Raw genomic sequence first — 22,477 nt, 5'->3', positions numbered from 1 at the left:
CGTTCGGCGGTATAGCGTTCCATTTTCTTCCCGTGGCAGTTGAAAGTGCACATATATCGGGAAGGTCTTGGTTCGTGAGGTCTTTGAACCAATTTATAGCTCGAATTACTGATGGTGCATTGGGGTCATTGTCAGGAAGTGAGTGTTGTCGGATGGCTTTGCCCGTGATGATTGACTAATTGAGCATGATGTAAAAAGTTAAGCCTGGTATCGAAGGTTACGCTCAGTATTCTTAGTGTTCTCTTCTGAGGGATTTCGGTTTGATTAAGCTTTAGGGCGGATTTCTTTTTGAGTGTTTTGCCAATGTGAATGAATCGGGATTTTTCTGGCGAAAATTGGAATCCTATGTTTTGGGCCCAGTTTTGTATGGAATCAATTGTACTTTGAAGTCTCTTTCTCTGTGCTAACCCAAAGCCACTGACAGAAACAAGAGTGATATCATCAGCATAAACAAAAATGTTTATACTGTCGGGAATTAATTCGAAAATAGGTTGCATGGCAACAGTGAAGAGTGTTGGAGAAAGGACCGAACCTTGGGGAAAACCGTTTTCAAGGATTTTCAATGAAGACTTGTGATTGTTGATGATTGTTTTAAAGGTTCTGTTTTCCAGAAACCCTTTGATGAAGAAGCCTAATCTACCACGAACCCCCCAGTTGAAAAGATTTTTCAGAACTGGGTACCTCCATGCTCGATCGAAGGGCTTGCTAAGATCGAGTGATCTGCGTGCAGATTACTTTCAGCGGCGTCGTCTAGGACTTTTTCGAGAGCTACGAGGCAGTCTTCTGTACTTTTACCCGCGCGGAAGGCAAATTGTCTAGGGTCGAGCAGCTTGTTTGACTCTAAAAAGGTCGTTAAGCGCCGGTTGATAATTTTTTCCATGATTTTACCGACGCAACTCAGAAGAGTGATGGGACGGAAGTTGTCCAGCAGGTGATTATTCTTGTCTGGTTTAGGCAGAGAGACCTTTCCAGCAATTTGGGAAAATTCCACTATTCCATACATTGTTGTAAAGTTTTAAAAGAACTTTTTTCCCAAGATAGGGTAGGTTTTTCAGCATTGGGTAGCTGATATCATCTGGTCCAGTGGAGCCGCGTGTTGCTTTGTTTAAGGCCCATTCTAGTTCTTTGAGGGAAATAGTTTTGTTGAAGTCAAAATTTGCGTCGGTGTTAAAATCAATGGGGATTTTTTCGCATTCTGCCTTGCGGGTTTGGAAGGTAGTGTCGAAGCTTTGGTTGGATGAGATGGAGGCAAAGAAATCTCCGAAAGCCTCTGCTATAGTTTTCCGATCATTTGTATAATGACCGTTAATTAAAAGGTTGTATTCGTTGTTCCTTTTTTTGCCATGAAGTCTGCCAATTTTGCTCCATAATTCCTTTGACGACGTGTTGGGATTAATATCGTTGACGAATTTAATCCAGCTGTTATGCTTGGCTGTTTTAATAATAGCTCTAGCATTGTTGCGAGCCCTTTGGAATTCCTCTAGCAAAGTGTGCTTAGATGGGTTATCCGGATGGGCCTTTCTTAGCTTGCGTAAGGCTTTTCTTCTGTCTTTGATGGCTTTATTTACTTCAGGTGTCCACCATGGGACGCATTTTCTACCAGGATTTCCGCTGGTTCTAGGAATGTGCCGTATTGCAACCTCAAGGACGGCTTGGGAAAAGTCCTCGGGTGTCCAATCTTGTTTGGCTGAGAGGCAGCTTTCAATGTCACATTGATAGCTAGCCCAGTTTGCATATTCAAATTTCCATCTCGGCCTTGTTGAAACTTCTGGAGAAGGTTGGCCAAGGGAAATACATATTGGGAGATGATCGCTGTTGCAGCAATCATCGTGGGTGTTCCATGAAAGCTTTGAACAAAGTTGAGGAGGTTGTGGTGTGGTGCGTTGTTTTGTGTGTTGTTTTTTTGTGGTGTGGTTTCCGTTGATTCCTGATTGTTTCGTGTCTTCTTCCTTTGTTTCTCTTTATTTTGGCGAAGTTCATCTTCCGAGGTTTTTAGCTCTTCTGAAGATGTGTTTTTGGAAGATATCTTCCTCTTGGTTTTCCTTGGGACCTCAGATATTGTCATTGAAACATCGGAATCATATTCTGATTCGGTGGTCGAGGTATCAGATTCGGACATAGTAGTGTCAACTGTGGATGGAGTGCTTTCGCAGCTAGCAGTCGGTTTTTGGAGGTTATTTAATCTGTCTTGTAGGACACTTGAATAGGAAGGTCCATTATTTTTAACGTTGTATAGATCCTTGGCTTGTTTATATGAGATGCCTTGATCTATTCTGATTTTGGTTATGTCGTTTTCTTTTTGCCATATTGGACACTTCCTGTATGAAGAGGAGTGGTTTCCTTGGCAATTAATGCAGTGGGCGACATCGTTACACGTTTTGTTTTCTGTGCCATGTTCCTTGCCGCAATTTCGACAGAGTGGATTCTCGCGTTGGCATCGTTTCGACGTATGTCCAAAGCGGAAGCACTTGAAACATTGCATCGGACTTGGGTAAAAATTCCTAGTCCCGATGCGGAGGAATCCGAATAAAATCACTTCTGGGATCACTGTCCCACGAATGGTCAAAATTAGAGTAGCTGTAGGGATAACTACATCTTTTTCCTTCCTAGTGATCCGTTTAACTTCGATCACGTTTTGGTCGGCAAGTTCGGTAAGAAGTACGTCTTCTTTCATATCGATCACTTCACGACATGTGACAACGCATTTGCGTTGATTTAATGTTGGATGGTATATCACCTCAACAGGTGTCTTATCGATCAGTTCATTTATTAAGAGGAGCTTACCGATAGTGTGCTCGTCTCTGGCTGTTAAGATGTATTGCGTTCTCTTCTTATCGTCCTTTGATGGTCGGGCGTTGTTTTTGTTAAAATCTTTCACGGTATTGGTGATGGTTTTACTCACGATAAATGGGTTGGATGGTAGTTCTTTATCTCCGGTAGCACGTAACAGTAAAATTTGTAAATTACCGTTCAGAGGGTCAGCCCACTGGAGCGGTACGTTGAGTTGGCTTCCCTTGGTAGAGGTTTGTAGCCCGGCCTCCCGGAGGCCCGGAGCTACTAGACGCCATTATGTTGCCTGGCTACACCCTGGGTATAGCCGGCAGAATGCTTTTGGTTACCACGAACCAACAAACACTATTCGGATATATCTCCGAAAAACGATCAACACACCGAATGGAGAAAAGGAAATAATCCAAATGTAACTCACTGTAGATCGCGAAAAATTCTGGGAAAAATGCACTTAAAAATTTTCAGATATATACACACTCGGTTTAATCACTTCACCGTATGAAATTTGTTTACATATATTAACACTATGTATGTATCTAAGATGCACTATAGAGGGGATCGTCAGTGACGCCGCAAAAGCGCGCGCTTTTCCGGTTAGCCGGTAAGCGCCCGCTCTTAACGGTCGAAACGAGCTGTTGCTTTCTCCTGTTCGCCTTTTGCTCCCACGCTGAAATATTTTAAATAAATCTCCTTCGGATCGCCAAAATCGCCAAGGGGTGACTACCCAGTCTGCTATTCAGGAATCCAAAACGCCGAGCTGCTGAAAAAAAACGACCTTCTCGGTCGGAGGTTAAAATCAGTATGAAATGTGTCTCACCACCAGAATATCGCTTAAGTATGCTTTTTGTGTGTGATTGAATCGAGAGAAGGTGTGGTTTACGATGGCAATTTGGAAGGCAAACTAGAGGGGAATGAACTCTCTGAGCTCGGAACTTTCGGCGACTGAGCAATAATCGATTGCGGGCGCATACAATATTGGATACGGAAATATCCTACTGATGGGGAAGAATCTTCTGAAGCTATCCTGTTAATTGTGATTGTTTGAAAAACCACAAAACCAAATGTATTTGATCACAGTGTTACATGGAAAGAAAACATTCAAATAAACTCTTTAACATGAATATATTTTGAAAATTCCCAAAGGAACTGGCAGATTATTTTCAGTAACGATTAGATATTTCCACATTTTCCTCGATACTGGAAGCCCACCAGTGGTTAATGCCAACTCGATAACCACCTGTTAATAGCACTTGATTGAAACATATTTGGTCACAGTGTTACATGGATAGAAAACATTCAATTAAACTCTTTCACATGAATATATTTTGAAAATTCCCAAAGGAACTGGCAGATTATTTTCAGTAACGATTAGTTATTTCCACATTTTCCTCGATACTGGAAGCTCACCAGTGGTTAATACCAACTCGATAACCACCTGTTAATAGCACTTGATTGAAACATATTTGGTCACAGTGTTACATGGATAGAAAACATTCAATTAAACTCTTTCACATGAATATATTTTGAAAATTCCCAAAGGAACTGGCAGATTATTTTCAGTAACGATTAGATATTTCCACATTTTCCTCGATACTGGAAGTCCACCAGTGGTTAATGCCAACTCGATAACCACCTGTTAATAGCACTTGATTGAAACATATTTGGTCACAGTGTTACATGGATAGAAAACATTCAATTAAACTCTTTCACATGAATATATTTTGAAAATTCCCAAAGGAACTGGCAGATTGTTTTCAGTAACGATTAGTTATTTCCACATTTTCCTCGATACTGGAAGCCCACCAGTGGTTAATGCCAACTCGATAACCACCTGTTAATAGCACTTGATTGAAACATATTTGGTCACAGTGTAACATGGAAAGAAAACATTCAATTAAACTCTTTCACATGAATATATTTTGAAAATTCCCAAAGGAACTGGCAGATTATTTTCAGTAGCGATTAGATATTTCCACATTTTCCTCGATACTGGAAGCCCACCAGTGGTTAATGCCAACTCGATAACCACCTGTTAATAGCACTTGATTGAAACATATTTGGTCACAGTGTTACATGGATAGAAAACATTCAATTAAACTCTTTCACATGAATATATTTTGAAAATTCCCAAAGGAACTGGCAGATTATTTTCCAGCAATGATTAGATCTTTCCGGAACTTTCTCGATGCTGAATGGCATCCTAACGGAAAGAGTTCTGCGCGTGTATGTGTCGATCCTTCGCCGTCCACCTCCTCCAGCACGTTAGGCAACGATGTTGTCTTGTCGATGTCCTCACGAAAAATGAATGTGTCTCACCACCAGAATATCGCTTAAGTATGCTTTTTGTGTGTGATTGAATCGAGAGAAGGTGTGGTTTACGATGGCAATTTGGAAGGCAAACTAGAGGGGAATGAACTCTCTGAGCTCGGAACTTTCGGCGACTGAGCAATAATCGATTGCGGGCGCATACAATATTGGATACGGAAATATCCTACTGATGGGGAAGAATAATCTTCTGAAGCTATCCTGTTAATTGCGATTGATTGAAAAACCACAAAACCAAATGTATTTGGTCACAGTGTTACATGGATAGAAAACATTCAATTAAACTCTTTCACATGAATATATTTTGAAAATTCCCAAAGGAACTGGCAGATTATTTTCAGTAACGATTAGATATTTCCACATTTTCCTCGATACTGGAAGCCCACCAGTGGTTAATGCCAACTCGATAACCACCTGTTAATAGCACTTGATTGAAACATATTTGGTCACAGTGTTACATGGATAGAAAACATTCAATTAAACTCTTTCACATGAATATATTTTGAAAATTCCCAGAGGAACTGGCAGATTATTTTCAGTAACGATTAGATATTTCCACATTTTCCTCGATACTGGAAGCCCACCAGTGGTTAATGCCAACTCGATAACCACCTGTTAATAGCCGCGCGTGTATGTGTGTGTAGCGATGTCTTCCCAGGTAACCGTTTGTGGCATCACTCTCCTCCTGATAGATTCCCTTCTGGCCTAGGGTGCACAAACAGGCTCTTGGTGACACCGTTCATCCGCGCTTTCATGATAAATAAAGAGCTTCACCGCAACAGCGACAACATGCTCCAATCGCTGTTCAATTAGAACTGAGTGGATTTCCGAGCGCCGCTCGCTTATATACCGATTGGTGATTTCAATAGCCTGTTTTGAAAGCAATTTTAAGACTATTGAAACAAGTTTTTGGATCAAAAAGTAACAAGTATATAACGCGTAGACATTTTATCTTTCGAATGAAGTGTTTATCATACCATTTCGTTCAGTTGTTTAGGAGCTATTAACGCTCAAAATCTCGGTCTCCGGCGTAGCGCTTTCGTTTTCGAAACTTTGATTTTACACCCCGGTATAGAAATGAAAGACGTAGTCCTACGTCAAAACATAACACCAGCTCCCGGCTTATGGCCGGTAGCTCCTCTGGCCCCGCTTGGGGCACAACAGAACTACAATGGCCAATAAGGAAACCGCGTTATATGCTTGGTCCAAACGATTTCGATCAAGAAATTGTGTTAGTGCTGCGTCGAAAACTAAGTGAAGCAGAGAAACAAAAAAATTCAAGCCAACAGAATCAATATATTGCGCTACCGGACCCCTTTACAGTTGGATCTTCAATTGAATCTGTGATTGGAGTTAAAGAAGCAAGAAAAATACATGCATCTCGTGAAGGTCGTGGTTCGCGATATCTACTTCGCTGCTGCTCAAAAACTACCGTTGAAAAACTCGTTGAAATGACTCAATTGAAAGACGGCACCCCGATTGAGATTTTCCCACATCCGACTCTCAACACTGTTCAAGGTGTAGTATATGACCCAGATTCCATTGAACAAGATGAAGAGGCTATAAAACAGTACTTAGCATCGCAAGGAATACACACTGTATGAAGGATCAAGAAACGCATTAACGGTAACTTGAAAAATACCCCTCTATTAGTACTGTCATTCAGTGGCACTACCCTTCCGGATTACGTATATTTTGGTGTACTACGAATCCAAGTTCGTGTATATTATCCTTCGCCTATGATGTGCTACAAATGCGGCTTCTACGGTCACTCGAAAAAGTTCTGTGAGAAACCCAAAATCTGCCTGTGCTGCTCAAAACTACATAACATTCCTGAAGGTGAGCAATGTGAAAACCCTCCGAACTGCCTCCACTGCAATGGTGGACATAGAATGACCTCGCGCGATTGTCCAAAATACAAAGAGGAAGAAAAAATTGTTCACATGAAAATTGATCAGGGTCTGTCATTTTCTGAGGCAAGGCGAATTTGCACAGATAGACGTAAAAAAGAAACATTTAACATTATTGTTCAGGAGCAAATTAAAAAAGAACTGACCGTCAAAGATCAAACGATATTAGCCCTTCAAAATCAAGTAGCTGTTTTGGAAAAGGAACTAGCTTCTTTGAAAAATACCATGAGACCAACCCCTCACAGTCAATTAAAATCTCCTGGAGAACCACCAGTAAACCATCAGAAACTATCCTTGAAAACTTCATTACCTGCTCCCACGATTGAATTGTCAAAAATACCAACGGACAGGCAATCCAGAAAGGACAAATTTTTTATCTCTCCACCAACCAATCAACTTGAAAAGCATAACAATAATAGACCTGAACATGCTATGAATGTGCGCAGCAGAAGTGGTAAACGACACATAGATATATCCCCTTCCGAAGCTCGGGTTAAACGTTCCTCGAACCAATATGACACAAGCAGCACATATACCGATACCGAGAAGAATAATGGACCAGGAATTGCATAAGAAAATACACATTACCAACGATAAAATCGACCCTGCTATGAACAAGGACAAGAATATGGACGAACAACGATCACCACCTTGTATGAACTCAGTCAAAAACAACTCCAAACTAATCACAACTCTCAACAACGACCTAAAATTATGCCGGACACATTCAAGCAGACCAACATGCGGTTTGAAAGTGAGGAATGTGAAGTACTCCTTTCACTTCCAGAAGAGGAAGCGAGTCTGCTAGGTGAGGAGACCCGGGACGCCTTTCTTCAACCTGTTGATCACCAAGCCTTCAGCTCGACCGCCAACCTAGCAAAACGTCCTGCTCAAACAGCCGAGGAATACGATAGAATCCACAATCTAATAATCAAACCGTCAAGCAGCAAAATAAATTTCAAATATTCGGATACGATATATCAAGCATCAAGCCTCCCACGCCGACCCCGAACAGGGATGTCCCGGAGCGATCCGATGAGCCCCTGGCGGCAGTCGGCGTGGTTTGCTTGCCACCCCGGGCAAGTATCTCAACGCTTTCCAGATTCACAAAACAGTCAAATCTCACTTTTTTTCACCCCAACTCACCAAAAAGCTCTATCGTAACTGTAAGAAACACCAACAGAATCACATCTGTCAGGACGTGCCAACAAATTGAAAACAAGACTTCATCTCATCCGGATATCAACCAGCCTAGTACCGAGCCGCAACTATCCGTAACATCGATTATCAACACTCTGCACTGTGGTTTACCGTCACCCACGTCGACCCCGAACAGGGATGTCCCGGAGCGATCCGATGAGCCCCTGGCGGCTGTCGGCGTGGTCTGCTCGCAATCCCGGGCAAGTATCGAAACAAATATTTCGTTTACAGACCAGTTAAGTACCACTATCTTTCCCGTCAATGTAGAATCTGCAAACACATCTCCGGATATGTGGATGAAAGTTCGAGGGCATATAGATGCAGCTTGTTACGACACCACATCCCAATCATCTAATGACACCGAATCCGATTCCATCAGACATCAAAGAAAATCACCAGCATTTGCTATTCAGTGGAACATATGCGGACTACGTTCACACCAGCCGGAATTGCAGATGTTGACCAGATGCTATCAACCTGTCATCATAGGCTTGCAAGAAACTAATGCAGATTACTACAGAATAAGACCAAACGTTCTGGGAGACAATTATGACCTACTATTGAGCCAGTGTTCCATTCACGGCAGACAAGGCGCTGGTATGGCTATAAAAAAAGGAACTCCATTCCAACAAATTCCCATTCGAACTAACATCCAGGCTGTTGTAGTACAATTGTATGCTCCAATGGCACTAACGGTTGCATCAGTATACCTTCCACCAAGGGATAAAACTGCCACCAAAATGTTAAACGACCTGATCAAGGAGATTCAAAAACCTTTACTCCTGTTAGCTGATCTCAACGCTCATCATACTGCATGGGGCAGCAGAATGCACAACTCTCCTTATGAAACAAGAAGACGTGGGGAAGAAATTTTAGATATAGTAGTTCAAAACGATATGGTTATCCTTAACAATGGCTGTCACACGCGCATTGATCCTATAACGGGAGCTTCTCAGGCACTTGACGTTTCCATCTGCTCAACATCACATGCAAGCAAATTCAACTGGAAGATACTATTAGATTTCTCAGGAAGTGATCATCTACCAATTTTAATAGACACTGTTACAGAAATTGATGAGCCGAAACGCCGAGAGAAATGGATCTTTGAAAATGCTAACTGGGAGCTCTATGAACAGCTTACTATGAGATCGCTTTTTCCTGGTTCTAATCAAACAGTGGATGATTTCACGTACAATATTATTGCAGCAGCAGAATCCAGCATTCCAAGGACTACAGGGAAAATAGGACCAAAATCTGTCGTTTGGTGGAACCAAGAGGTGGAAGCAGCAATTAAAGCCAGGCGTAAACGATTAAGAGCTCTCCGTCGCTTGAGGGACGACGACCCACAAAAAAGTATTGCCTTGAAAATGTTTCAAGAAGCTCGATCTTTGTGTCGAAAATCTATACGTATTGCCAAACAAACAAGTTGGGAAACTTTTGTGGAAAATATTAACCCCAATACCCCCGCCAGTCAAGTTTGGAATAACATTAATAAACTACAAGGGAAGCGACGCTGCAATACCATATCTCTAAATCTTCAAACGGGCCTCAACAATAATGCAGAAATGGTCACAAATGCCCTAGCTGATGAATACCAAATAAGATCATCTGACGCAAACTACTCTGAAAAATTTCGCAAGAAACATAAACCCGGTAAAGATAGCAATTTCAACAATCAACGAACAAACACGAACAAATGTTATAATGCGGATTTTACCATTGAAGAACTAATGTGGGCACTAAATCTACATGGAGGTTCATCTACAGGTCCTGATAATATAAGTTACACTCTGTTGCAACGTCTACCATTCTCTGCGAAAATCTCCCTGCTAGAGTTATATAATCATGTGTGGGACAGTGGTGTTTTTCCAGCGCAATGGAAAGTAGGCATTATAATTCCGATCCCAAAACCTGATGCAGACTTCAGTAAGCCTGAAGGTTACAGACCGATAACGCTACTTAGCTGTCTTGGTAAATTGTTTGAAAGAATGGTAAATAGACGACTCATTACGGAACTGGAATCCACAGGTAAACTGGATCCACGCCAACACGCCTTTCGCGCTGGCAAAGGAGTCGACTCCCATCTTGCTAAGCTAGAGTCCCTTATTACCCTCGAGCAGAATGAGCACGTCGAAATAATATCTCTCGACATTTCAAAAGCTTACGACACGACATACAGACCTGAAATACTTAAAACGCTAGCTCGCTGGAGAATTTCTGGACGCATGATGAATATTTTGTACAGTTTCCTTAGAGACAGATACTTCCAAGTGGCTGCCAATGGTTCACTCTCAAGCCTCAGGAAAGCAGATAATGGAGTTCCACAAGGCTCAATCCTGTCCGTAACGTTATTTCTTGTGGCTATGCAACCAATATTTAACGCTATACCAAATGAAGTAGAAATCCTACTGTACGCAGACGACGTCATACTTACAGCAAAAGGAACGGATCATCAAACTGTTCGCAGGACACTTAGAAAAGCTGTTGTAGCTGCAGTTGAATGGACATCTAGCGTAGGTTTCACCACTGCTCCAAACAAATCTAAACTGCTACACATCTGCCATCTTAGACACCGAATGCGAGGTCGATCTATTAAAATCAACAAGACCCCAATACCACGTGTGAGAAGCATGAAAATTCTCGGGATAATAATTGACTCAAACCTCAACTTTTTGAAACATTTTACCGATACCAAAAAAAGCTGTTGCAAAAGAATCAACATTCTTCGCATACTCGGACACCGTCTATAAAGGAGTAATCGTTCATCACTTTTTAGAGTAGGATCAGCCTTAATCACTTCGAAGCTTTTCTACGGCTTGGGAATCACAAGCATCAACATCGAAGCAATTGAGCGAATTTTAGGACCCATGTATAATGATGTAGTTCGGCAGGCGTCTGGTGCATTCCCAACTAGCCCCATAATCTCCATAATGGCTGAAGCTGGTTGCCTCCCATTTCGCTTGGCCCTTATCCAACGTCTGTGTCAACTCACTATTCGTATAATGGAAAAAATCGAAGAAGCATCTTACAACCTTAGGAGAAAGATCAGAGCAGGCGCAAACAGGATCACTGTTTTACCTCAGTTCAAGGAATTTGTTTCTAGCTTTTATCCCGACCATGAACAAATCTACACCGATGGCTCCAAAGAGAATAACCAAACTGGTGCTGGAGTAGTGATGTGCAACTATAGTTACAGTTTCGGTTTACCTGAAATATGTGGCGTGTTTTCAGTAAAAGCGTTTGCTCTAAAAACAGCCGTATCACATGTACGAGGACATAAAAATGTCATTTTTTTACCGATTCCGCTAGCTGTCTTGATGCGTTAAGTGGAGGTCAATCAAAACACCCATGGATACAGTTCATTGAAAAGAACATAGAGGAACGGAATATTACCTTCAGCTGGATACCTGGCCATTCTGGCATTGTTGGAAATGACAAAGCTGATGAACTGGCCAAACAAGGCCGAAATGAACCACAACTTGACATCCCGGTACCATCCCAGGATGTTGTACGTGCGATTAGAAACAGAATCTGGTCAGTATGGGAAACGGAATGGCATCAAAGTGGAACCAAGTTGCGACGAGCTAAGCACACACCTAATAAATACAAAGATCGCAAATGCGCGTCCGAACAACGAGTTCTAACCCGAATAAGAATAGGGCATACACGGCTCACCCATGTACACCTAATGAACCATAACCCCCCCCCCCCCCCCACCTGTTTGCATATACTGTGGAGTGCAAACAACTGTGCAACATATAATAATGGATTGCAGAGGATATGAACCCATAAGAAAAGCATGCGGAATCAATGGATCCCTAATTGAAATACTAGCTAATGACACTGAAAAAGAAAAAGCCCTTTTAAATTTTTTAAGAGATAGCAATTTGTTCAATGAGATCTAATTAGTTATAATTAATGCAGCGAGAAAATGAAAAATGTAAATCATAAAATGACACGAATGCCACGCATTTTAGTGGTAAAGTGTCACAAATAAATAAATAACAACCCTGGGCCAAATATAATTTTCAAAAATCAGAATGAAAATAAAAATCAGAAAAAAATTAGGATAGTTCATATTGTTCAATCAGGGTTGTCCGGAAAGTTCGGGCCAATTTTTGCAAAAACCAAAGTATGAAAAAAATATGTAGTGTTGTCAAAGATACATGAAGTTTTCCGTTGCTCTGATGGAACACATATTACATATTCTCATATGGCTTCTGAATCATAAATACAGTGATTCAGCCAATTCGGGAGGAACGAAGTGAAAATAGAGTTCTTGGAGACCCAAATATTCGTTCAAAGTTCGATGGATAAATGTTTTGTAGATGTTCGGACATTAGAATAAGAACTTTTAGATAGTCATGAAAGAGAGCTGTTGTTTTGAAAGCTGACCTGACTTATCATAGATAATGTGCGGCTCACGGTGGTATTTTATATTCATGCATAATTCAACATTTCAGGGACATAAATAAAATTTCACAAAAGACTTTCAAAAACTTATACCTCAAGCATAAAACTTTTTTTTTAATCCCTGAATCAATGTGCTATATAATTTGTTAGACATTTATATCGTTTCTCTTCATTTACAGGTCCCCCGGCAATCGAACCGTTTTCATTCCCAAAGAACATAAACGTCGGCGGTAGGGCTCAATTGACATGTGCTGTATCGTCGGGAGACATGCCAATACATTTCAGTTGGAAAAAGGACGGATCGAACATCCCACTGAGTTTGCAAATTTCTGAGAAAAAGGAAGAATTCTTTACGTTGCTCGTTCTGAAAGATATTTCTGCAAAACATAGTGGTAAATACACATGTTTTGCGGTAAATTCTGCTGCCCAGGCTAACTACTCGGCAGAGCTGCTTGTTCAAGTACCACCCTTCTGGAAGCTGGAACCAACCGATTTATCTGTTATATTCGGAAACGCAATTGCAATGGCTTGTGAAGCTGATGGTTTTCCTGAACCGAAAATTAGATGGCTTCGTGGTCAGAGGAAAACGCCCAACGAATTTCATCCAATACCTTCGAAAAATAACACTCTCAGTGTGAACTACGCTACATCTTCAGATGCAGGTACATGACTGTTGTTTTTTAGTTAGGCGAATAAAAATCTTTCTGATCACTCCAGGATATTACATGTGTGAGGCGTTCAATGGTGTGGGAAGCAATCTAACAAAGGTCGTATATATACACGTCAACGTAGCAGTTCATTTTGATAGTCCGATGAAGAATATGTCAACGAAACGGGGTAATGATATTACAATGGAATGCATGGCACTAGGTGATGATCCGATCGATGTTTTTTGGATGCACAAGAATTCGCGAATAGATTTAAACAATTATAGGTACTCTATTCATACCGAAACCTATGTATCCCACGAAAGCCTCATATTTTTAGGTACAGCATAGTTGAACTGAAAACAGAGACTGGTGTACGATCTCAACTAACTATAAGGCACACAGAAAGATTTGACTCGGGCAAATATACATGCTCAGCTGAAAATTTGTATGGAACAAGCGAGTTCAGTATCTACCTAGCTGTACAGGAAAGACCGGATCCTCCTACAGATTTAGAAGTAATAGAAGTGAAAAGTAGAAGGGTAAAACTATCTTGGAAGCGTCCATATGATGGAATGTCTCCAGAACTAAGCTACCTTGTACAATACCAACCGCTCAACATGAAAAAGGAATATGCCGATTTTAAGCTAGAAACGTCGTGGGAAAGTTCATCCATTATGAATTTAACACTATTGAACGTAAACGGGATGAAGTAGTACGTACACAAAACAATTTAGAATGTTTTGACTCGATATTATCATAGCTTCGTTATGTTTTTCTTTCATTTTCTTATGTTAATTTGGAATACCAATTCTAAATATGTTATCGAAAACATTGTCACATATCTTCAAAATACAGTGATTCAGCCAGTTCGGGAGGAACGAAGTGAAAATAGAGTTCTTGGAGACCCAAATATTCGTTCAAAGTTCGATGGATAAATGTTTTGTAGATGTTCGGACATTAGAAAATGAACTCTTGGATAGTCATGAACTAGAGCTGTTGTTCTGAAAGCTGACCTGCCTTATCATAGATAATGTGCGGCTCACGGCGGTATTCCCGCAAGAAGATAAACTCCGAATTGGAGTTGCATGAAACTAATCGTGTTTGTTTACAATATACATAATACGAGGTATATTTCAAAAGTGGGGATAAGACGACCTGATGTATTTTTCTTTTGTAGGCTGTTCGTGCGATTCAGTGACGTCTCTGTTTTGATGAAGACATAGCATTTTCCGTTTTCGTACTTCGTTGTGAGTTATTACTTACACCCATGACCTCTCGAATGATACATTCGAAGCAGCCTGTATTCTGATGTAGGGGAAATGGGGATAAGACGGACATGTTGAGAAGAACTTCAATTGTATCTTTAGAAACTCATGTTTTCCAAAACTTAAAAACAGTTTCTTACCGTTCAATATACTGGTTTTCAAAATAATCGGCCAAATGTTTTATAAAAATGTGTTTTTCCATGTTTTTCTTACTGAAATTAGAACAAGCCGAAAAGTGAAACATGTTCATCGATGCGCGTATAATGGACATATAGTGGGGGATATGGACAGGTTAATAATATACGAAGCGTAGAAGTTTATCGCTCGCGATAGGAATAATTTCGCTCTCTCTCAGTGTTTGTGTGTCCAGTAACTGAAATAGAACAAAAAGAGAAAGCAATATAAATAAAACTTGAACATTCTTACCTTCTTTAGAGGCGAATGAACTGAAAAGTTTAAAGCCTCTTTAATCCAACATCATCTTACCTTCTAGAGACGAATGAACTCAGAGTTTAAAGTCTCTTTAATTCAATACCTTCCTTCTTACCTTCACTTCCTATCATTCATTGGATGTGATTATGGATGCAACTGTCCATTTCAACCCCACCAGTGCAATTATTTCAATAATTTAAATTTACCACTTACGAATGAATTTACTTTTCCGTACATACCTAATATCGCTTCTCAGTCAACTCACAAACCGAAATATAACCGTCAACGAATTCAATTTTGCAATAAAACCACTCAAAATGCTTAATATCGAAGCTGCAAGAATTACATCCACACGCGTGATCATGTTTGAATTTCGGTTTTCGTTCCCCTATTCCACTTTTGATCAGTATTCAATGTCATAGAATGGTTTGAATATTATAGAATAGCATGTAGAAGAGGTCCCCATCACCAGAAATTTGAAATTCATAATGTAACACTTCGAGATTTTGGTTCCTGGCCCTGTCGTAAAAGGCAGCTGCTAATCGGGTGACAACGTGAGTAAAGGCGCGGCTGAGCCTTACTGAAACTGCACGGGGATGTCGTGAACAAAAGCAAGAAAGGAGTGCCAGGCACATCAGGATTGAAGCCGACAAGATCCTCATTATGACATACTGGTGTGTCATGGAAAACGGACACGATGAAGAAACAAATTAGATTTTACACTAAAGGCCAACAGTCGTGCTAACCTGCTCTCTGGGAAAGGAAGACCAACCTTCCTGAAACGGCGTGTGTTAATGGTGCGGCTGCCCTCGTTCCGATAAAACCTTGGCAGGTCCTCGAAGCTCGTTTAGGCTTAGGTGCTAGGTACTAGGCTTAGATATGATATTCCTGACTTACGCTGATCTCTGAACACGGTCCTCATGAATGTCCGTGTCAACCCTCGCATGGTTTCACTGCTTGCCATGGAGTTACGAAAAGCGAACTATGGCTTGAACATTTGTGCTGAAAAATAAAGGTGCAAGCAGTCATTTTATGTATTCACCTTCAGTTTGGTTTGATTCAGTTAGAAATCGAAATCACTTTTCATTTTACAACAGTGATCCCAAATATTTTGAAAGCAAATTGTTTGCAAAACCTGTATTTTTCGACGGTGAAAATTTCAGTTTTCTTTTGAAAAAGTTGTGCAAGAAAGATTCTGAGAGAAGAAATTTGATTTTGGGAACCCACATTAAAAATTCACCGTGTTCAGATACTAAAATTTCGGAATCGCTGAAAATGGATAAATTCACAGTGTATAATGTGCTGCAACGTTATCGTGAACGTGAAACTGTTTTTTCGATGGATCAGAGGAAGAGTCTTAGTTGAACACACGATCGGAAGCTGAGTTTAAGGTTATTGAGATAATTACAAACCCGCACCTGAACCCAGGACTTTCGGACTATGACATCGCCACAAACACAACTCTAACAAAAGTACGATCCAGGAAGTTCATATGTTAGAAGGTTATCATAGTTTCTGTGCCCGCAAACAACCGAACAGGACGTTGAAACAAAATCTTGTGGCCAAAAGATGCGCTCGAAAATTGTTCAACAAGGATTCGACGAAGTACGAAGAATGACAATGCTGATAAATGACGAAACGTACTTGATGAAATTTGGACAACTACCAGGCCTGAAATTAATTATAAGACCACTGATAGAGGAAAACACAAACATGATAATGGACTCAAAAAATGGTATAGGAGAGAGTGCCTGCAAAAACGTCCGAGAAGTTTAGGCCAGATTTGACATGCTGCCACTGAATTCGAGAGGCAATGGGATCGATTACATCGAAAAAGACCTCAATCCTCCCAATTCCGCTCAATCGAAAAATATTGGCCAATTGTAGAGCGGAAATTGAAGAAGTGTGCTTAAGAGACTCGGGATGCTGCAGACATGAAAAGATCGTAGAATAAAATGGCCGTTGAGATTGACCAACAGAGAGTCCACACTATGATGAAGGTATCCAAAAAAAGGGTGGGTTTTTTTTTTTTTTTTATCTTCGCTTATTTTTCGTCGGCCTATTTCCGCCACTTTTGTGCCAATCACCGACATCAGGGAGGCGACTCCACCTGTTCCTACCTATCAGACTCAACAACTCATGAGCCGGGCCAACTTCTTTTACTTCCGCTCCGAAGGAAGACGTAACCAGAGATTTTTCGCCTCAGAAAATCCCAACGACGCCAGCTGGGATTGAACCCAGGCCGATCGGATTGTGAGGCTGTTACGCTAACCATACAACCACTGGCGCCGTCAAAGGGTGGGTTGTATCTATGATATAATCACAAGGTTGGCGTGGGACTACCTTAGCTTAGTAATCATTTGTTTGTATTGATTAAATTTTTGATTAAATGAAACAATTTCCGAATTCGATTGAATTCAATATATTTGCGTTGTAAGTAAAAAGTTTGAACAAATACCATGTCTCTAGTGTCTGCACGATTTTACCAGTTTTAGAAGACTGTGTTAGTGAAACGCACTCTGGTCTGCACAAAGGCAAGCGAGTACAAATGTACTCGTCGTTTGCATGTATTTACAATGCCAATTTTCCCAGACGCCTTGGTTTAAAAGTCTTTATAGGTAAACAGATTCAATCGGAACAAAAATACTCCCGACTTGCATGTATTTGCAATGCTAACTCCCCCTCGCTCCATGGATTTGAAGTGTGTTAGGGAAACACATTTCAGCCGGAACAAAAATGCCCCCGACTTGCATGAATTTGCAATGCCAACTTCCCCACGCCTCATGGATTTGAAGTTTGTGTTAGGGAAACACATTTCGGTGGGAACAAAAGCTCCCCCTACTTTCATGTATTTGCAATGTCAATTTTTCCAACGCTACTTGGTGTTGAAGTCTGTGTTAGGGAACACATTTCAGAGAGAACGAAAGTACCCCTACTTTCGTGTATTTGCAATTCCGATTCCCCCAAGGCTGCTTGGTTTTGAAGTCTGTGTTAGGGAAACCGTAAAGTGGGCCAATCAAAACGAGGCAGTTAAGGCGTTTAGATAACGCTGAACATTTTACAGTTATTCAGTTATTTATCTAATGAAAAATAACATTTTATTAATTGCGATAGATGCGTAGAAATATTCCCTATCAATTGATGCAAACATCTTTCCGATCCAGTAGAAAATGTTCGAATTATAAGCATTCGAAATCTTTCATTATTCCTGCATGTTCAATGTTTATGTTTCTATTTTACCCCCCATATATTCCGGTTAGATGTAGTCCCACGTCAAAAAAAAAAAAGTACGAAACTTCATCAAAACTGTGACGGAATCATTTTTTTCAATATTTTCGAACGAACAATGAGCTATCTGTTTTTTTAAATGGAATATTTTTGTACCTTCAATCAATCCTGAGATACAGCTGGTCTTATGATTCCGGATTCTAAATGGAATAATCTTAAATCAACAGAATGAAGGGAAACAATATGAAAAAGGTTGGCTTCATCTTCTAGTTGAACTTTTTCAACTAATTACTGAACATGTAATATAGGCTATGTTCCTCGGTTCTTTTTTATGCTTTAAAACAACGTACAATTCGATACAACGTACAATTTTGAAAGTGAAATGTACGTAACATCGAAGGTCCCCTATATATACAGCGAGTGGAGATAGCGGCCCGCAAACGATGTCAAGCGGGATCGAACCAATCCCGGTTGGAATGTAACGCTGTTTTACACGACTACGCTATTCACATAGCCACTGGTGCTGTTGCATAAATGCGTGATAATATTACACCACGTTATAAAATGAAGTTTGAAAATGTTTTCTAAAAATAAAAAGGAGAGCATAAACGTGAAACTATATCCTTTCCGGTCTTGGCCGTGTATGTGGCAAAGTATGCAAAAAGGTTTAATGCGTGCTTATTTGCAATGTGTCTCTTATTTCGCTCGCTCAAATTGCTCTTCTATTGCTATGGCATATATAATATACAAATACTGTACCAGCATAGGAGAGTAGCACATTTTATTTTTAAGCTTATTGAATGTAATAAATCGGGATGCAGCAACATGTGCTAAAAATTAATTGTTGGTTTATAAACAAAATCTAATTGAAAATCAAACATCATATCGAGTACCTGGATGACGGACATGTCAGAGATGACTGCAATACAGGTGACAGGTAGTTATTCCATCCAGGAGATGGTTGGGACCTCATATGAAGGTTTCATAATCGCCAAATTTAATGGAGTCTTCATGTGTAATTTCACGCACTCCCTGAGATGGACAATTGAGAAGTTTCATGAGATGCTAGACGCAATGACCGCGGAGCCAATCAATTGAAATCCGAATCGGCCCGCACCAAACAGTGACTTTTTTTTTAGATGCAACGGTGTATCGACAATTACACGAAGATTCTCTTCACTCCAAATGCGTTCAACAAAAAATGAGTTTCATCGCAGGACAAATTTTTCTTGAGAAGAGCGCCATGGGATTTTCGAACCTAATTTTTGTAATTACTTATGATTTTTTGAATTTTAAATTTGATTTTCACGATTCATTCTTATAATGCTAGTGTTTATAATATTAGGCTGTCAAAAAAGTCCTGCGGTACTTTTTTTTTTGAATTTTCATTTGTTCATAAAATTAGTTACAATCATCTGTTTTAAGTCAAATATGCGCCGTTTTGTTCGATGACTTGTTCCCAACGAGATGCCAACTTCATAATACCCCTGTTATAGAAGCTCGCTTCCTTATTGGCAAAAAAAACTCGGATAACCAATTTTTACAAGCCTCTTTTGTGGCTAACTTCTGACTACCTAGCTCGTTCGCCATGGACAAAAACAAGTGGTAGTCACTTGGTGCAAGGTCCGGACTATACGGCGGATGCAAAAGAACCTCCCATCCGAGCTCCCGGAGCAATGAATACAACTAGAACTACGCGCTTACAACGACACCTCGCGGAAATACCGCAGGACTTTTTTGACAGCCTAATATTTCCAATTAGCTTTAGCTTTAGCAATAGCGGGTTTAGCTATTGGTTGCAGTTGCACAAGTTTAAATATGGTGACATGTCGAAGAATACTGAACACAACAGGCATGTCAGCATGACACGACTGTGCGTTCCTGAAAAGAGTGACTCTAAATGAATTGCCATTTAATTTCGCATCCCTTCTAGGAATAGAAAATTTTGTAACGAAATTTTTCATCTTCAAAATATTTCAGCATAGAAGGTGTTACAAAAGATGAAGCGTTCGTCAATAACTTACATCCAGCAACACAGTATTTGATACGGATGCAAGCCATCAATGAAATTGAAAGCTCCGCCTTTACCGATTCAATTATGGCAATGACTAAGGAAGAAGCACCTACAGAACCTCCTGCGAAATTGGAAGTTAAAACTGGTGGCCAGGGTGAGCTGATTGTAACATGGGATATTCCTGCCAAACACTCGTGGAATGGAGATCTTCTTGGGTATACAATTAGTTGCGTAGAAGAAAAACAGAACATAATTAACATAAACACGAATGACACAGCCATCCTATCGTTTACGTTCGTTGGCTGGGCCACGTCGAAAATTTTAATTCCTAACTTGAAAAAATTTACAAAATACGCGGTAAAAATACGCACATACAACACGATTGCTGCTAGTCCTTGGAGCGCAATCACCTATGCGACTACTTTAGAAGATGTCCCTGAAGCACCACCTCAAAATGTCTCCTGCAAAAGTTTATCATCACAAAGTATAAAAGTGGAATGGCAAGAACCACCGTCGGATCGGCACAACGGGATGCTGCAGGGATATAAAATATTATTCAGGCCGCTGACTAAAAACAGTAAGTTGTTCAACTTTAAAACATCAAATATATGCTGAAACTTCCCTTTTAATTCTTTTAAACTCCAAATAATTCCCTTTTATTGTAGATGAATTTATACTACCATATGAAGTTAAAAGAACATCTAACATGGAAACATATTTACACGCTCTCTTGAAAGCAACGAATTATTCGATACAGGTTCTTAGTTTCACCCTTTCAGGAGACGGTGCTGAGAGTTTTCCAATTTACTGTACTACAGAAGAAGATGGTAATAATTTCTACACACTTGGGTGCTGTCCGCATACCTCGTGGACAACCTTGGGGAGGGGTATTTGTAAGCGTTTGTTATTTGTGTATTTGGGTAATGTTCACGTTTATCCACCGTGAATGGAAAGGGGGTTCAGATAATACCTAATTGCACGTATTCAATAAATGTGAAAAATATCTATATTTCAATATAAAGATTGAATCCGTAAAAATCTGAGCACGATCTTGTTGGGGTTTAAAAATATGTTTTATTTGCCATAGTTTAATGTAACAAGTATACACTAAGAAGTACTATGATTGTTGTAAGACCATTGTTTCAATCTTCCTTCTTACCATCGGCTATTGCTCGATTTTTTATCGTTCGGAGCCGCGATTAATGGATGTAAACAACGCTCATTTTAAAATTCAAAACCACCATAATATCCGGCTTTGTTTGTCCACGTGGTATGCAAGGCGCCTTGAAATATATCCTAAGTGGGCCAACTTGTTAGAAGCACTCTTCAGCCATCTTGGAAGTCTACCGTGTTTTACGGTAGACGCTACGCTAGTGCCGAAGCTCGCTCCTGATCAGTCTGTCTCTTTCACGCTTCAAGCAAATCATTCCCCTTCTGCTTTCCTCCGTACTGTTTTCATATACCGCTCCTCTAACCAACTTAGTAACGAAACCTCACCTTAGGATATACTTCTAGACGCCTTGGTGGTATGTAGACAGTCTTATTTATTTATTTAATAATAATAATAATCAACAGGCTGGATCCTGTTTCCCCTGTTTTGTTGATGTCTAATGAATATTATAAATATTTCCACCACAGTTCCTAATCCACCTGCTAGGATAAAGGCTTTAACCCTCACAGCGGATTCTATTTTGTTAGCCTGGCTGCAGCCAGATCATGCCAATGGAATAATAACGCATTATACAATCTTTAGTAAAGAGCATGGACGGATGAGTCAAGCCAAAAGTGAGTAATTTATTGATTGATCAAAATACAATATTCACAATTAAAAAAAAACACGACATAACATCTCCACAACAACATTCATTCAATTGATAGTATTTTGGCGCACATCTGTATCATGTCCCTCAATAAGTTTCCGTCATATTGGTTCTGAATAAGGAGAATTATGGATCCATAATTTGTGCTCCAAAAAATATCCAATTTTGATACAGAATTTTTCATCTTAAAATTTATCTCTATCACAGAGGTCTAAGTCGTTATTATCGAAAAACCATAGCAATTGACTTTTACAATCTTCTCTTGATCCCAATTTCTCATCAGTCTGTAAATTTTCCAATGCGAGAAAAAGGTGAGAAAAAAAGTGATAAAAAAAACACAAAAGTGTGAAATGCCACCTTCACAACGAACCTAAACTTGGTCACTAAAGCCAGCTAATGAGATAATAATGGATAACTTTTTCCCCAACCT

At 40.1% G+C, this 22,477-nt stretch overlaps 1 protein-coding gene across 2 annotated transcripts in view; it reads left to right on the top strand.

Moving 5' to 3' along the window:
• The window catches only part of LOC129769998 (cell adhesion molecule Dscam2), a 188,629-nt gene that overhangs the window by 149,625 nt on the left and 16,527 nt on the right, over positions 1-22,477 (top strand). Inside the window, exons 14-19 of one of the 2 annotated variants that reach the window (XM_055772566.1) lie at positions 12,818-13,300; positions 13,356-13,572; positions 13,632-14,000; positions 20,194-20,804; positions 20,893-21,054; positions 21,866-22,012. In XM_055772566.1, coding sequence (XP_055628541.1) covers positions 12,818-13,300; positions 13,356-13,572; positions 13,632-14,000; positions 20,194-20,804; positions 20,893-21,054; positions 21,866-22,012 — 1,989 coding nt within the window. Of the gene's footprint in view, positions 1-12,817; positions 13,301-13,355; positions 13,573-13,625; positions 14,001-20,193; positions 20,805-20,892; positions 21,055-21,865; positions 22,013-22,477 lie in introns of both variants that reach the window. The other variant, XM_055772565.1, reaches the window with a different exon arrangement.

This window comes from Toxorhynchites rutilus, chromosome 2 (assembly GCF_029784135.1).
Source record: "Toxorhynchites rutilus septentrionalis strain SRP chromosome 2, ASM2978413v1, whole genome shotgun sequence".
Lineage (NCBI taxonomy): Eukaryota > Metazoa > Arthropoda > Insecta > Diptera > Culicidae > Toxorhynchites > Toxorhynchites rutilus.
This window is presented reverse-complemented; position numbering and strand designations above follow the sequence as displayed.